Source organism: Aulonocara sp. 'chitande type north' Nkhata Bay, linkage group LG17, assembly GCF_057382095.1.
Source record: "Aulonocara sp. 'chitande type north' Nkhata Bay isolate Kocher_YH1m ecotype deep benthic linkage group LG17, A_spYH_male_GT1.1, whole genome shotgun sequence".
Lineage (NCBI taxonomy): Eukaryota > Metazoa > Chordata > Actinopteri > Cichliformes > Cichlidae > Aulonocara > Aulonocara sp. 'chitande type north' Nkhata Bay.
This window is the reverse complement of record NC_141360.1, coordinates 35,776,752-35,792,769: the sequence shown is the minus strand read 5'-3', so window position 1 is coordinate 35,792,769 and position 16,018 is coordinate 35,776,752. Positions and strand designations below refer to the sequence as shown.

The window sequence follows — 16,018 nt, the reverse complement described above, 5'->3', positions numbered from 1 at the left end:
GTCATTTTCAGCGTCTATATGATGTAGTCTTTTCCTTATCCTGAGCCATACGTTTTCGAACATTGGAGAACTACAACTCCCAGCACCCCACAAAATCTCTCAGCCGTCTGGTGGGTGTTGTTGCAATGGTGGTGTCGGAGGGACATTGAATGACTTTGGCTCCATCACGGAAGAAATACGGGTTTATTAGGTTAATTCAGCATTCACGAGCATGGAGGCTCTTATACCCGTCATAAACAAGCTCCAGGATGTGTTCAACACAGTAGGGGCGGATATTATCCAGCTGCCGCAGATTGCAGTAGTGGGGACTCAGGTAAAAGGCTGACTGGGTGCATTTTGCTCAGCAGGCTGTCATGCTAGCCAGATAACCTTGTTTTAATGATATACATGTATGTAGGAGGACTAAGAGAGTAGCATTTACTGCACCGTGATACCGATTCGCATATCAAAATGACGCAAAGGCCGTGTCTGGGAGTTCTGCTAAATTGTCACTTCTTCTTTTTGACAGCTAATAAACAGATACGCAGAGTCTGACCTAACGAGAGCAATTAAGTCTATTTTGATCACCATTAATTATCTCCACATCCTCATCTAGCTTCTGTAGACTAAAACTAGGACATAGCCCGAGGAAGAGGTAGAGGTAGTTTGCTAAAAAATATTTTAAACCCCTGGTTCCATATGTGTTTGAAATTCGTAAATCTTACCCATCACAAATAACTAAAAAAAGACACCTAAGCTATCAAAGAATGAACTAAAAGTAAACATTCTTACCGATTATAAGCTGCTACTACATACAAGCTTGTGCTAAAAGAGGAAGTTCCAAATAACAAGGTTGTATGTACAGGTAGACTGGATGAACCAAATTTCCTGGTTAAATGCTCCATTTCCTGCTGCCTCACTGACCTGATATTCAAATCTTTTGTTTGCAAGGTGCAGCCAGTCAGGAGATTGGCCTTAAAGAGAGGGGAGCTAAAACTGCTTGTTTCAGACAGTAGATGAACTGAAGAGCTACATTAAGGCCCTGTATAGGCTAAATAAGGATAAATTGTGAATGATATAAAGCTGTAAAGCTACCAAGAATTTAAAAATGGGGTTGGAAAAGGGCATAATAGGTCCCCTTTAAACAATAAAACTGAACTATAACAAGCCAACTCTCTGGTGCTTTAACTCATATCTTTTTTTTGATGCACTTCTGCCTGCAGAGTAGTGGAAAGAGCTCTGTGTTGGAGAGCCTGGTGGGCAGGGACTTGCTGCCCCGTGGGACTGGCATTGTAACCAGGAGACCTCTAATCCTCCAGCTAGTCCACGTGGATCCTGGAGACACAAGGAAACATGATGAAGGTGGTATGTACTATGAACTGTAATAACCCTTTTTGGTCTTTAAACACACACACACACACACACACACACACACACACACACACACACACACACACACACACACACACACACACACACACACACACACACAAGGGGGAACGCAAACACATCCTTGTAATCTTTAGTATCCTGTGTGAAAGATTCCCTGCCCCAGTTTTAAAATCCTGTCTCTATCACTGTCTTTCAAACAACTTGCAGATGTCATGGTGTGAAAAGCACTGTACTTCAAGGAGGTGCATTGTACAGGTGTCTTAATGTTTAGTAACCTACATCACCTTCTTAGCTCTACCCCCTCCTCCTCCTCAAAAGCACTACCTGTGATTCCAGCTGCTTTTATTCACCACACCAGTAAATGTCACCAGGCATCAGTCCTCGCATTAACCGCCATCACGCTCAGGCTCCCGCGCAGAGTAGCTTCTTTAATAGCCAGCACCTGTGTCGACCTGCTTTAAGAATGTTTTTATTCTGGTTCACAGGCAGAGACACTGAAGAGTGGGGCAAATTTCTACACACTAAAAATAAGGTATGTGTTATTGTGATACTAAAAAGAATTCAGTCTGCTGAGCCATACTTGTTGTGATATTGTTGTTGTGGTTTTTCTTTACAGATCTACACCGATTTTGATGAAATCAGGCAAGAAATTGAGAATGAAACCGAGCGAATATCTGGGAATAATAAGGTGAGATGAGGGTTGAACATTTTCTAAAGCCCGTGGGGTCATTGAGGATAAAATCATTATAGGATATTTCTTCCTTATTTTGCTTGTCAGAAACCCAACTTTAAACTGTGGGCCACCTACAGTCAAACTAGGAGTTAGAATAGAACAGAATAGAATAAACCTTTGTTATCCCACAGATGAGAAATTTGGGTGTTACACAGCTCTTATAGCAGCGGGAAATATAAAAGGAAGACACAAAGTGATCCTATATACATAAGCAACTGAAGTTTGTATATACAGGTAACAATGTATAGAAAAAAATTGTACGGAGATATGAATAAAATGTACTGTACAAGATAACCAAAAGGATGTTAAACTGTGTTATAGAGTCTGACAGCTGCTGGTAAGAATGACCTGCGGTAGCGCTCCTTCCTACACTGTGGGTGTAAAAAGTCTACTGTTGAACGAGCTGCTCAGTGCTCGTACGGTCTCATGCAGGGGGTGGGAGGTGTTGTCCATGATGGATTATAGCTTAGACAAGATCCTCTACTCCCCAACCTGCTCGATGGACTCCAGCGGACAGTCCAGGACAGAGCTGGCCCTCCTGATCAGTTTGTTGAGTTTCCCCCTGTCCCTCTCTGCCATTCCATCACTCCAGCAGACCACAGGATAAAAGATAGCAGACGCTACCACAGTGTCGTAAAACATCCTTAGGAGTGTCCTGTTCACCCGAAGGATCTCAGCCACCGTAGCAGGTGGAGACGACTTAGACCCTACAATAAGGGTCTAAGTCGTCATTTGTGTTCGTGGACCAGTCCAGTTTGTTATTGAGGTGAACTTCCAGGTATTTGTACTCCTCCACCGTTTCAATGTCCAAACCCTGGATGTTCACTGGTGGCTTCTTGCTGAAGTCAATCTCCAGCTCCTTTGTCTTGCTGGCGTTGATGCAAAGATAGTTAGCAGGCCGTACATACAGTAATAAAAACAGAGAATTAAAATAATCCAGCTGCAGCACAACTTTTAAACTAAATGCTTTGAAAACGGCAAGTGAAAGTGTAACTCTGGTTTAGGTCAGTGACTCTAGAGGGTCAGTGACCCCCCCAGTTCTAAGTTACTAAGCTATTAAATCCACTCTCCACTCTCCTCTTTTCTTGTCCCTCTGCAGGGAATCAGCGATGAACCCATTCATCTGAAGATTTTCTCTCCTCATGTCGTTAACCTCACACTGGTTGATCTGCCAGGAATCACTAAGGTAACATTTGCTCCAGCTCCCCAAGACAAGTCTTTGATCATCGTGCACCCCAAGGGAAATTAATTGTACAACACCTCCTTTCTTAAAAGTTTTATTCATTAAAGAGCACTAAAATGCCTTAAAAAAAGCTTTACCTTATAAGCCTGGTCAGCAATGTTCATTTCTCCATCTGGTCAATGCTTTTGTGTATTTCATATTTGTAGATGGCTGGGAATTAATGTTTTTCAACCGTGTGCTATGAAAGCCTCAGGGTATCCAGGCTTTGATTCTAGCCTCATTAGTTGGTTCCTACTTTGTTGTCTGACTCAAAACAACAGGTGCTGTGTCTTTGCTTGTAATTGGAATTGCTCCTTTCAGGTGCCTGTGGGTGATCAGCCTAAGGACATCGAGATTCAGATAAGAGATTTAATCCTGAAGCACATCTCTAACCCCAACTGCATTATCCTGGCTGTCACGGCGGCTAACACAGACATGGCTACCTCGGAGGCCCTCAAGGTGGCCCGGGAAGTCGACCCAGATGGTAAGAAAAACCAAATGGGAGCCATGTTCTAAAACTAGTAAAATAAGGAGTATTTTAAAGGTGTAATCTAGTGGCAGTGGGTTATGGTGCCCTTTGCGAATGACTGTAATTCATCAGGCAGGAGGACATTGGCTGTGGTGACCAAGCTGGACCTGATGGACGCTGGTACCGACGCTATGGATGTACTGCTGGGCAGAGTGATCCCTGTCAAACTCGGCATAATCGGAGTAGTCAACAGGTCTCACAAACATCACACAAACCGCTACTCATAATGAGTATGATTTCATATCAGAGATGAATAGCTCAGTGGAGATGTCGAGAGAGGAGTGCCACATCAATTTTTAATGCTCCTAGTAAAGGCTAATGTCAGGATCTATTGTTTGTTTTCCTTTATCACTGTCGTGCCATCGAGGGGGAAGATTTAATAAAAACGTTTCAGTCTTTGTGCACATCAATCACCATTAGACTTCTGGGAAAAATACGAGAAAGTACCGTAAAACAGACCTTTTCTCGTAAATGTCTGTTTTGTTTTGTTTTTTCCTTTTTCTTTTTTTGGTACGTTTGAACTTTTAGGAGCCAGCTGGACATCAACAATAAAAAGTCTGTGGCTGATGCAATTCGTGATGAACACGCTTTCCTGCAGAAGAAATATCCATCACTTGCCAACAGAAATGGAACCAAGTACCTGGCCAGAACCCTAAACAGGTAAAAGTAACGGCACCCTGATGATTTAGACTTTAATGTCTAAATCACACTGAGACGATGATAGAAAGTTGCATTTTCTTTATCGAGCACCATTCAAAAGCTAGTTGGTGAAGTAGAGCCCAGATGATGTATCTGTTGGCTGATATTGGCCTATTGGAGATGATTCTGTTCTCGGGCCTGTGTTTATGCTGTCCTGTATGTGGCCATATGAAAATTAGTTCTAAAAATAAAAACAAGAAGTGTAAATGATGCTTGGGGTAATTTAAAAGTAGCTTTATTACATAGACTGACAGAAGCAGTGGGCTGCTTATATATTACACATGTTACTTCACATGAATGTAGAAAGAAGTAAAGACCAAATTACAAAAGGAAACACAGATTAAAATGCAAAGACAGTTAAAGTCATTGCAAATTAAAAATGTGTACCTCCAGCACAAAAGTTCCAGGGCTTCAGGTGATACTTAAAACACCCAGAAGACTCCCAGGCTCCAGGGGGAGAGTGTTCCACAGCGTCAGACCCAAAATGGCAAACACACAGTTCTTAGTGTTACATAAGATGCCTTGCAGACCTAAAATTAAACTACTAATATGCAGACAGAGCCTTGTCAGAATCATTTAGGTTATATTACTGGATAATAGTGATGTATTAATGTGTATATCACTTTAATATTGCAGATGGAGATTGTTTTTATTTACCTGTGTATTGAAATGTGATTTTCAGATTTATAGAGGGTGAGAGCCTCCTCGTGTCTCTCCCTCTGAGTATGTCCCTGGATATGAGGCGGCATCTGTAGATTCACTACTGATGTACTCTGGAGTTAGACCATTGACTTGAATCCTCAATTAATGGCATCAGAACCAGGGTGATGTTTGGTCATAATGTGTAGAGACAAAAAAATGGTGGTTTGAAGGGCAGCGTTTAAGAGTATATAGTGTTGTTTACTTTGTGTTACTTAGGCTAGATGAGGCTTTTTGTTTGTTAACACCAGCGATTAGTTTGCGTTTGTTTGCAGAATGTGATCATTGTCATATATACTAGAAAATGCCCAAGTAGTGCTTCCTCTGTGAAGATGCTGTCTGCATAGATATGGAGCAGCCCTGGCATTAATTACAGGCATCAGCGCATGTTGCTATTGTCCGTCCTAGAAAAGGTAATGCTCTGCCCTTTGCTGTTGTAATATCAGGCTACTGATGCATCACATTCGAGACTGTCTCCCTGAGCTGAAGACACGGATCAACGTCCTGGCAGCACAGTACCAGTCCCTGCTCAGCAGCTACGGGGAACCTGTGGAGGACCAAAGTGCCACCTTGCTCCAGCTCATCACCAAGTTTGCCACAGAGTACTGCAACACCATCGAGGGCACGGCCAAATACATCGAGACGGCAGAGCTGTGAGTAGTAGTCTCTGTGCCACTCCTCCGACCTGCCACATGGTGACGCTGTTGATCCGGTGCAGGGAGAAATGAGCAAAACAGCTGCATTGGTTTCATCATTTAATATGATCCAAATTGTAAGTTGAGGCACGCACAGCCTCTGCGAGGGAAGAGCTGACAGGAGCGGAGGCCATGGGGTTCACATCACAGCTAATATCCCCCCGCTGCTATTTTTCAGGTGCGGTGGAGCCAGAATTTGTTACATATTCCACGAGACCTTCGGTAGGACGCTGGAGTCTGTGGATCCTCTGGGGGGACTGAGCACCATAGATATCCTAACGGCCATAAGGAACGCCACAGTGAGTCGTCAGCTGTCGCATGATGTCATTAGCATCACTGCAGCTTGTCCTCTCACACCTGCGTTCAGTAGTCTGTTGTAAAACATGATGAAAAACACTTTATCTGTCATACAACTTATCTGTTCAGCACACGTTGCTGACCTGCACTTCCTCCCCTGCCTCCCCGCAATAGGGCCCTCGACCTTCCCTGTTCGTGCCAGAGGTTTCCTTCGAGCTGCTGGTAAAGAAGCAGGTGAAACGCCTGGAGGAACCCAGTCTGCGCTGCGTGGAGCTGGTCCACGAGGAGATGCAGAGGATCATCCAGCACTGCAGCAACTACAGCACACAGGTAGCTAACAGGCCCGGCGTGCACTCAGCTCGCCTTTGCTCGCGTGCAATCATTAACGTTCGTGCCGCTTCACCCCGCAGGAGCTGCAGAGATTCCCTAAGCTGCACGAGGCCATCGTAGAAGTGGTCACCTCCCTCCTGAGAAAGAGACTGCCCATCACCAACGAGATGGTACCGGCGCCTTCACTTCTCTTTGCACGTGTGCATTTATCTCCTGCGGCTGGGTTTTAGCAGCAAGTACAACCACTTTAAGCTGTTTTATTCTCGCCGCAGGTTCACAACTTGGTTGCAATCGAGCTGGCCTATATCAACACCAAACACCCGGACTTTGCAGACGCATGTGGGGTCATGAATAACAACATAGAGGTTCGTACTCACGTGGAAACAATAAACACATTAGATATAGAAAATAAAGTGCATGGAAGCAAAATGATGGAGGCAGTATTTGGAAATTAAGAAGCAACTGATTACACTGAACCCCTGTTGGTGATATTTAATTGCATTTTAGTTCAAGTGATATAGAGCAGGATCGGGTGATCCAGCTCTGTTCAAAACTCACTTATTACCCAAATAATTTCATGCACAGGGTTTTGAATACTGGTCACTTGTGTTTTCAATATGACTCTTTGTGAACTTTGGTAAATATGTTTTTCTAATTTAGTCATTTGAGTTTTTCCTTCATGTCTATTAAATTATTTATATTATAAACAGAATAACTAACAGTGCTACATGATGAAATGTGTTTGAAATGAGCAAAGTGGTTGGTTTAAGACCGAACCCCCCTTTTTTTTTTTTTTTTTTCTCTAATCTTCTTGCCAGTAAATTATTTTCCATATTTTTTTTTTCTTTCTAAGAAGTGTCAAAAACCATCAACTGTTCAGACGTGTGTTTTTGTATGTTTCTAGGAGCAAAGGAGAAACAGGATGAGGGAGATGCCCGCTGCAGTTCCCAGGGATAAGGTAAAAGAGAGCGACTGTGTTGTCAAATATAACCGTAGCTCATGTGTTGTAACATTTGGTCGCAGGCTGCAGAGTCCCAGTATAAAGGAGACTTGTGTGGCGTTAATCACTCGGAGCACTGCTGAATGATGATCCGTGAAGCAAATGCTTCGGATAGTTTCCATCAAGGAATTTTATCCCACATCTCTTCTCTCCTCTTGCCTCAGCTTACGACAGCCAGCCTCCTTTTCTTCTGTCTTTCCACATTTCTTCTCAGTGCTTTCTTTTTCCTTCCTCTCCCCCATTCCTGCTCTCGTATTCATGCTAGTCTGTTGGCAAAGGCCCGGCCGGCCCAACTGCGGTGTCTGGCGAGCCCCCTGCGTCTGGAGCAGAGATGGACGGTGCCAAGGTGGGCACACATGCAGCCTGCTGGCTCTGTGCCTGGCTGGCTGCGGGGCTGCGGGGCTGCTGGTAGCGATGGATGGATGATGGGCATGGTCTGCTGGCATGCACTCTGATCTTTGTCTGCTAATGGCGTGCTCTTATTTTGCTTTCCCTCAGCCTGTGTGGACTTGCACTGACAACTATTGTGTTCCCTGAAGTCTGTTGAACCCAAAGTTTGTCTAACAGAAAAAAAAAAGATTTCTTTCTCTTTCCCTTTCTAACCTCTTAATACTGTATGTGCAGTCTTTTGTTTTTAGATTCCAGACATTTTGAGGTAGAGAATAATCCTACCTCTGCGTACCATCTAATTAATCCTCCTTTCTTTTCTTTTTCTTTTTCTGTAAGCTATGCTAACAGTTCATGTTCCTCAGGGAATAAAGCGTGCTGACTTTGGTGACCCCTTGACTTTTCCTCTTACTTAGTTTGTGACGTGGCTGGGTTCCCCCTTCATCTTAATTGTAGCAGTGTTGAAATTGCTTCACTTTTTCCAAGCATCCCCCTTAGGTGTGCTTTGTTTTTAATCTTAATAAGCATGCCAACCTGCTTTGATAGTGTTGCCATTGATGTCTGAAGTTAACATTTGGCATGGCTTTTGTCATGTTTTCTCTCTAACTTGTTCATTAACAGCACAAAGACATAAACTTTAATTTGATTAATCCGGTCTCTTTTTTTTTAACATGCCTGTTTTGTGTTAGCAGTGCATATGAGTCCTACTTTAACCATCACTTTCTGCAAATGTCATACTGTAATGATATTAAGGGTTCTAGATAGTGGAAAAGCATTTTTATCATTCTTTTTTTTTTTTTTTCCCAGGCCCCACCTGCAGGGATTCAGGGGGAGCAGGACGGCACAGGAAGCTGGAGGGGCATGCTGAAGAAAGGGGAGGAAGCCCCAGGCTCAGGACCCGGAAGCCCACTTAAAGGAGCGGTCAACCTACTAGATGTGGTAACTTAACACTGGCCTTCCAGCGTGGCTCGTATTAAACATGACAGTCTATTGAGGGATTAAAACACTAGCCTTCCCTTCTTTCTTCCCTTTTGCAGCCTGTGCCTGTTGCCAGGAAGCTGTCGTCACGCGAGCAGCGGGACTGTGAGGTCATCGAGCGCCTCATCAAGTCTTACTTCCTCATCGTCCGCAAGAACATCCAGGACAGGTAGGCCCTCCCACCTGCTCCTCTTTTGTTTATTGCCATCAAATCCTACATAAAGAGACCAAAAACCAACACTAAGATAGATCTGCTAACACAGTGTGTGCAGCTGAAGCCTCATTTCTAGTATTCCCCTTGTCTGCTCGAGCGCCATTGTTGTCCAGAAATCAGAATTTAAAATGCATCAGCGAGCCGCTTTGTTGGATCATTTTTATTAGCAACCAGAGGCACTGTACCTTATTTTCACTAAATCTCTCACATATAATATCTCTGCCTCTTTAAATGCTCAGTAGTGTGCCAAATGAGCAGTAATCTGTTTGTGAATAGTCCAGTAAATGGATTTTAAAAAAGTCTTGTCTGAGTAAAATTTATACATTCACTTCTAGAAAACTAATGAGCCTTTTAAAAAAAAAAAAGAAATTATATACAGACATTGGTGATGGGAAATTGCGGTTCCCCCACTATACTGAGGTGATCCGGTGGTTCTGCTGATTTTGTGCATGCTTTGTCCCTAGGAGGGAAAGGTCGCTACAAATCAGTTGTTCTGAGTGATTACTGTCATCCTGTGATGAAACATTTCTAATCTCTGGGATCAGGCTGTAAACGCACCCCCGTCCACAGGGCACAAGGTGGGGGTCACTGAATGGTTTATGAGGATGAAAATTATGTAAATCATACGCCTTTGCACACACCAAACTTGAGCAGCTGTGAGAATTTTAAGAAAGAAGTGTTTTGCTGTGACGTTTTATGTGACGTCTGTATTGGCGGCCTGTTTCTACACATTAATTTCAGTAGACACGGTGGAAATTTGGAAAGCACAGCGACCGACACTACAGGACATGTAAACACCGTCCTTTAAAATGCCTCCCTTTCCTCTTGGGAGCAGAAAGTGCCCTTTAAAGCTCAGGAAGATTAAATCCATCATATTTAGCTCCTGCTTAAACAGCTCAGTCCTCGGACAGGCATGGCCACCTGGCGGTTCAAAGTCGAGCCACCTCCGTCTGGGGAAACGACGCCATCGCCGGGCCATCTTGCCGCCTTGTTCTCAACCATCTGTTCGGTCTGTTTCCTCTTTCTCTCTCTGCGGCAGCGTGCCAAAGGCAGTGATGCACTTCCTGGTCAACCATGTGAAGGACAGCCTCCAGAGCGAGCTCGTTGGCCAGCTGTATAAATCTGGCCTCCTCAACGACCTGCTGACCGAGTCTGAAGACATGGCCCAGCGGCGTAAGGAAGCCGCTGACATGCTACAGGTAACAGGTTCCTACGTTTGAGCAGTGCTCAAGTTTTCTCCAGTGTACAGTCGCTTCAATACTTGTTCACATTTGTCCACAGGCGTTGCAGAGGGCCAGTCAGGTGATAGCAGAGATCAGGGAAACACATCTGTGGTGAAGGAGAGGGGGGGAAAAAAAAACGCATCCCAGGCTGTTACCTCCTCGTCACACCCAAAGGACCGATGCTCCACGCATTCATCATGTCTGAACTTGAAGTTTTAGATTTGCTACCATGAAAATATTCTGATCTCTGCTTCGGTGTACAGAGCTACTTGAAAGGAGCGAAACTCGTGTTGTTCACTAAAAAAGTGTAGTGTTGTCTGGAGCATGTGAAAATGCACTGCCTCTGTTTGCTAACGGTAAAATGTCGCCACCCACGACTCCAGGAGGAACTGAGAGTGCCGCTAAAGGCAGTGCACTTTTCGTTTTCGCCAAAGTGTGGTTAACCAGTATGGAGATGGACATTTGTGCGATGCTGAAATCAAAGTTTTTGAATCCATTTTTTGGCAACTCAGCAAAGCATTTAATATTTTGGTTCCAAGTTATAAACTCAAAAAAAGAAAAGTAATGTATTTAAAATATTCAGCTCCTAATTCGCAGCCTTTTCATTTAAGAGTAGCTGTCACATGTCCGAAACCATCAAACCTCCATCTTAATCTTTGCACTATTATAACTGCACTGTACTGTAAAGCAAGTCCATTAACCTGACACTGTATTGCCATCAGAGTCTTTATTTATTACTGTGTTATTTAAATGTGTGGATAATTTCCAGAGCACTGTAGCAGGACGTCATTTAATTAAGTTTACATATCGCTGCCTATGTGTAAAGAAAATTCATGGTGCACTGTGGTTCTGTGTGTGGTTCCCAAAAGAAAAAAAATAAATAAAAAGTGGTATTTTACTGCCAGTTAATTGGTTTGAATTCATATGTGCAAAGAGTGAGGATTAGTGAAAAGAAAAGAGTGCTTCATTTCTGAGATAATTTAACATGAAAACACACAAATGGGCATAAAAGCACAAGTCTGTTTATTGTTTGTAAAGGCTAAGGGCTAAAAGGCACAAAACTGAGATTACTGAAGTGCAGATTGAGAACAAATTCCAACACGGGCACTCGTGGTGAGATGGCTCCTCTGAGAATATATGTCGACGTTTCCATCTATCTCACTCTGCCCTTGGCCTTTCCTCTCCCTTTGGCGCTGTGAAGTCAGACAAAAATATTCAACTGTTCAGCATGTGTGCATAGATGAATATTTTTAAGTTAAACTGCATAGTTTACACCTATTTGAACCTCCGTACGGCATTTATCCTGCTATGGAAAGCATTAAAATTAAAACAAATAAGCTACTGAAGTTGTAATCATGAATAAATATGAACCAATTTACTGATCTTAAATCAAAAAAATAAGCAGTATTTAATAGAGGTGTGAATAGACACTAGATTTAAAAAAAAAAAAAAAAAAGACTTGATAACGATAAGCCGGATTTGGAGAAAATAAACAATGTTTAACTATTTAATGCTTATCTTCCTTCACCTGCTTGCAGTTATGATTATGTCATAATGTCTTTTAATAGTACCCAGGGAGTAATTCTGTAGTTTGCTGGCATACATGGAAACATTATTTTCAAGAAGCAAAAAGCTAGCTAAAAAGCTAGCTAAAAAGATAGCTAATAGCTATTTTAACCTTTTAGCTAATGATGTAAAAAACACATTTAAAGTACATGTAGCAACATTAATGTATGGATAAAGTGGAATTGTTAGCTGACAATGCAAACTAGCTGGAAACATAGTCCAGTGAAAACGTTTTCAGAGCAGGGGCGGATCTAGAGAAATTTGGTTAGGGTGGCATGGAAATCAAACGGGGTGGCAAAATCAAAGCCATTTCTTTACACATTCAGGCGTTACATTCTGTAATATGTACTATATGTGGTTAAAACTGTGTTTTCCAACCTTTTGCAGCCATGTATTTCACATATTTTGCATCAGACAAATCACACAGCACACCACCGAACAAAAATGTCACAAAAAGCATATTGATAATTTTTCCCCGCGCACCAGGCATAGCGAAATTGGTTTGGTTTGTATACCTTTTTTGCTTTCTTCTGACCACTACTCATCCTAGGGCCTTTTTCTGGGTGGGAATTTTCTCCAGGACCCAGGCCAGATTGACTACTTTTTTCCTTTTCAAATATTTATCTATTGCTATTACGCGCTGCGTCGTCTCACAGCATGACTATTATGGATTTTCTTCTTTGTTTTCTTCTGTTTTACTGGCAGTTGGCAACTCATTTAATTACAGCAGGTAGTTGTACTGCCCTATAGCGAAGGAGAATGTAATTGTTCTGATCGCTACTCATGCTGGTTGCTTAGAGTATTTATCAGGTGGAACCAGATAATCTTCCACGGCACACCTATGTGCCGAGGCACAGTGGCTGGGAAACAAGGTTAAATTACATCAAATGCAACACATTTACATATGTTACACATTTCATATAAACATTGTAACTTTCTTATTATCTTTAGCCCAAAATATTTACATATTTCAGTAACATAAAGAAATTTTAATTTTAATTTTATGTAGTGTATAGCCTTTATAATAAATAACCATGTAGCCCAATTGTAAGTATAAAATCCAGAAAGCTACACAACAAGAGGTAGATCAGTTAGAAATACAAGTCTAACTTTTTATGTTTCACAATCTTTTTGCTATTTATTTTTTAGTGGGGTGGGCACCTTATGCACATGCCACCACAGTTAATCCGCCCCTGTTTCACAGGACTTTACGCCCTTACTACCTTTACTGTGTTTACAGTTTTTAGAAGGCAAGTAGCATGACTTATTTATTCATTATTCATAACCATTTATTACTTCAATACCATTTATTACTTGCACAGCTGCTCTTATTGTTCTATATTTCTTCATATATTCTTTATATATTTTCTATATTGTGTATTTTGTTACAGTTATTTTATTTTTAACTTTAATTTTTATATTTTATTTTATTCTTTCCTAGTTAAATTTGCCCTTTATTTTAATTTTCATATTTATTTCCTATCCATAGTCTTTTAGTTTAGGTCACGAGTAGTTGTCTAAGCATTTCACTGCATATCGTACTGTGTATGACTGTGTATGTGACAACTAACATTTGCATTTGAATTTAGACAGGTTTCCAGGAGAAAGCTGCTTCTCTTTAAAAAAGAGCATAACAGCACAGCTTAGATTTGCAAAGGTGCATCGGAACAAACCACAAAACCTGTGGAAAAATGTCCTTTGGACAAACAGTGAAGAGTTTTGCCCATAATGCACAGCACAGAAAACGAAAAAGCAGAAAAATAGCACAAACACCTCATACCAGCTGTCAGATGTGAGGCCATTGTGTGAGGCAAGCTAAAGTTTGGCCCAAACTGAGTAACAGAACAGGACAGTGATCCCAAACACAGCAGCAAATCTACCACAGAATGGCTGAAAAATAAAAGAATCATGTCGCAATAGCCCACACCAAGTCCAGACCTCAACCTGAGTGAAATGCTGTGGCAGGACCTTGAGAGAGCTATGCATAAATGAATGCCTGCAAACCTCCATGAACTGAAGCACACTGTGGGTGGGCAAAAGTTTCTCCAGAACGATGTGAGAGTCTGATAAAGCCAAACAGAAAAAGAAGGATTTCAAGTGGCTGCTACCAAAAGTGTTTCTACAAGCAAATGAATTATGGGATGTGCACAGTTTTTCACAGGACTGTAAAAGCTTTTTTCACATGATCGTACACAAGCATAAACATTAAAGTATAGAAACTTTCAAGTAGGGTTAAAATATTTGCCTTAAGGTATGACCACAACTTTGACAATTTGGATAAATAGTTGAAAATAAATATATGTCATATAAATTACAATATAATCAATATAATCAAAACAAGCTGCGGTTTCATTTTAACCAAATAAAAAGAGTGGAAATGACATTTAAAATATCTCGTGCCATGTTGGTACCTCAGTGTCTGGTACTTGAATGACAGTACATATCCTTGTCTGCATATAGATTGGTTTTGGGTTATGTTTCCTTAGTGTTTATACTAAGTGGGGCCCCATGTGCTATATGAAAATAAGAGGGACAGCAAGAAAGAGCTGTGATAGATGAAAGGAAAGGGCAAATGCCAAACCATCATTCTATTAGACAGGGACAAAGGACACAATTTTATGCTGAACACAGCTGGCAAACGATGACTGTGTCCTCACCTTTGATGTGCAGCCGCTGTCTGTTTTGCACCCTTGCCCATAAGATCTGATACAGTCATAAAAATACAGGCTGCTTCGACACACAACTCACACTGTCTGTCCTAATTTTTGACATACTTAAAATCAAAAACTGAAAAATGTAAAAGATGAAAGGGAAAGATGAAAAAGTGTTGTAACAGCATTTAAGAGAATATAAACCAGAAAAGATGATAAAAATAAATAAAGGAAACTGCATACAAGCCTAAAAAAGGTTGCAATACACAAGAACTACAAGAATTTCTATTAATGAGGTGATCCTTTTCATGTCTGTTTCAAACAAAAAGAAGTTTGGCTACGTTTTCACGTGCCTGTGATAATTTGTAGCCCAGCTAAGACATCACGCTCCCAATTAATATTATACAGCATTATGTGAATTTTGGAGGCTTTGAGCGTAAGAGATAAGTAACATGCCCGAGAAAAAATGTATAAACGACCAAATTCTTTCTGAATAATAGAAATCCAATTTTCCCAGTGGGCCAAATGAGCAACTGAGTTGTGTTGTTGGCTTCACCAATAAACTGAACACAGATGTGCTCAGTGTTAATGTCATGTCTTTATTTAAAAAAAAAGAAAAAAAGGGAGAATTAAATCAATTACCCATCCCTGGATTAGATTTCTCCGGGAGTGTTTAATCGAAAGGAAAAGCAAAATCACCTTGATACACAACAACATTTTTAAAGAAATTCTAATGATGCCCTTAGTGCAAATATGAGCCACACCTGAAGGGTGGTTCATAGATGTTACTTACCTCTGGCTGTTCTGAACACGAACCTGGAGCAGAGTGATCTGTAGAGGAAGAAACATGGAGGACATGCTGAGTCCAGGAAAAACAACAGACGCCAGCTGAGCCAGAAAAAGAGGATCTTCTGGTCCTATGGAGTAACTAGCTAACAGCATATTCTCCTTCATAATTTTATGTCCGCATGGCAACCTGTTCTGTGAACAGTCTATATTTAAGACATATTTTAAACAGACTGAAAGCTAATATTCGGATTACTGCTCATGTGTAACTTGGTGAATGTGTAAATCAAATAGTGCTTCCAGACACACAAAAGTAAACAAAGATTTTAGAAAGACTTTATTGCACCACACTGAATATGAAGCTACTTGCCTCTCCCCTATGTAATAAAACCTCAAATACAGCATCAATGGCTGATACTCAGTTGACAGTTCCAAGTAAAAGATTTGGAAAAACCACAGTTGCCATCTGCTTTAAATACACAACATTGCTAAAAATGCTAATGAAAAAGTCCCAACATAATGCAAAAACAAATCTGACATTCACATTCTGTCTTACAAATTTAAAGTGAACCTACTATACCTTTGTTATTTTCTGTCAATTATATAATGTTGGACATTCATTTCCAAAGTTTTAAATA

The 16,018-nt window shown here is 41.3% G+C and overlaps 2 protein-coding genes across 7 annotated transcripts in view; one reads left to right on the top strand and one right to left on the bottom strand.

Moving 5' to 3' along the window:
- The first annotated feature begins 56 nt into the window (after window positions 1–56).
- Window positions 57–11,281, top strand: LOC147310478 (dynamin-1-like protein). Of its 4 annotated transcripts, none has more exons than XM_086268333.1 (19): window positions 58–313; window positions 1,203–1,341; window positions 1,857–1,903; window positions 1,988–2,059; window positions 3,204–3,290; window positions 3,648–3,810; window positions 3,928–4,048; window positions 4,384–4,515; window positions 5,700–5,906; window positions 6,127–6,247; window positions 6,420–6,575; window positions 6,656–6,745; window positions 6,848–6,940; window positions 7,480–7,533; window positions 7,841–7,921; window positions 8,770–8,901; window positions 9,000–9,109; window positions 10,194–10,353; window positions 10,436–11,281. In XM_086268333.1, the coding sequence occupies exons 1-19, from the start codon at window positions 212–214 to the stop codon at window positions 10,490–10,492; spliced, it is 2,124 nt and encodes a 707-aa protein (XP_086124459.1). In that variant the 5' UTR covers window positions 58–211; the 3' UTR covers window positions 10,493–11,281. The 4 variants fall into 4 exon arrangements, 3 of the variants coding, with proteins under 3 accessions (XP_086124459.1, XP_086124458.1, XP_086124460.1); XM_086268332.1 differs by having other exon boundaries at window positions 59–313; window positions 1,203–1,344; XM_086268334.1 differs by lacking the exon at window positions 7,841–7,921 and having other exon boundaries at window positions 60–313; window positions 1,203–1,344.
- The window catches only part of LOC147310477 (troponin T, cardiac muscle-like), an 18,823-nt gene continuing 13,239 nt past the window's right edge, over window positions 10,435–16,018 (bottom strand). For 2 of the 3 annotated variants that reach the window (XM_086268335.1, XM_086268336.1), the window contains exons 14-15: window positions 15,388–15,425; window positions 10,437–11,570 (exon numbers count right to left, since the gene is read on the bottom strand). In XM_086268335.1, coding sequence (XP_086124461.1) covers window positions 11,531–11,570; window positions 15,388–15,425 — 78 coding nt within the window. In that variant the 3' untranslated portion in view covers window positions 10,437–11,530. Of the gene's footprint in view, window positions 11,571–15,387; window positions 15,426–16,018 lie in introns of all 3 variants that reach the window. The other variant, XM_086268337.1, reaches the window with a different exon arrangement.

What these genes read in the sequence shown, in the direction of transcription:
- LOC147310478 (XM_086268332.1), top strand. Translation starts at nt 212, where the DNA reads ATGGAGGCTCTTATACCCGTCATAAACAAGCTCCAGGATGTGTTCAAC. An exon ending in TTGCAGTAGTGGGGACTCAG is followed by an intron (nt 314 to 1,202) that starts GTAAAAGGCTGA and finishes TTCTGCCTGCAG; the next exon opens with AGTAGTGGAAAGAGCTCTGT. An exon ending in TGCCCATCACCAACGAGATG is followed by an intron (nt 6,746 to 6,847) that starts GTACCGGCGCCT and finishes TTCTCGCCGCAG; the next exon opens with GTTCACAACTTGGTTGCAAT.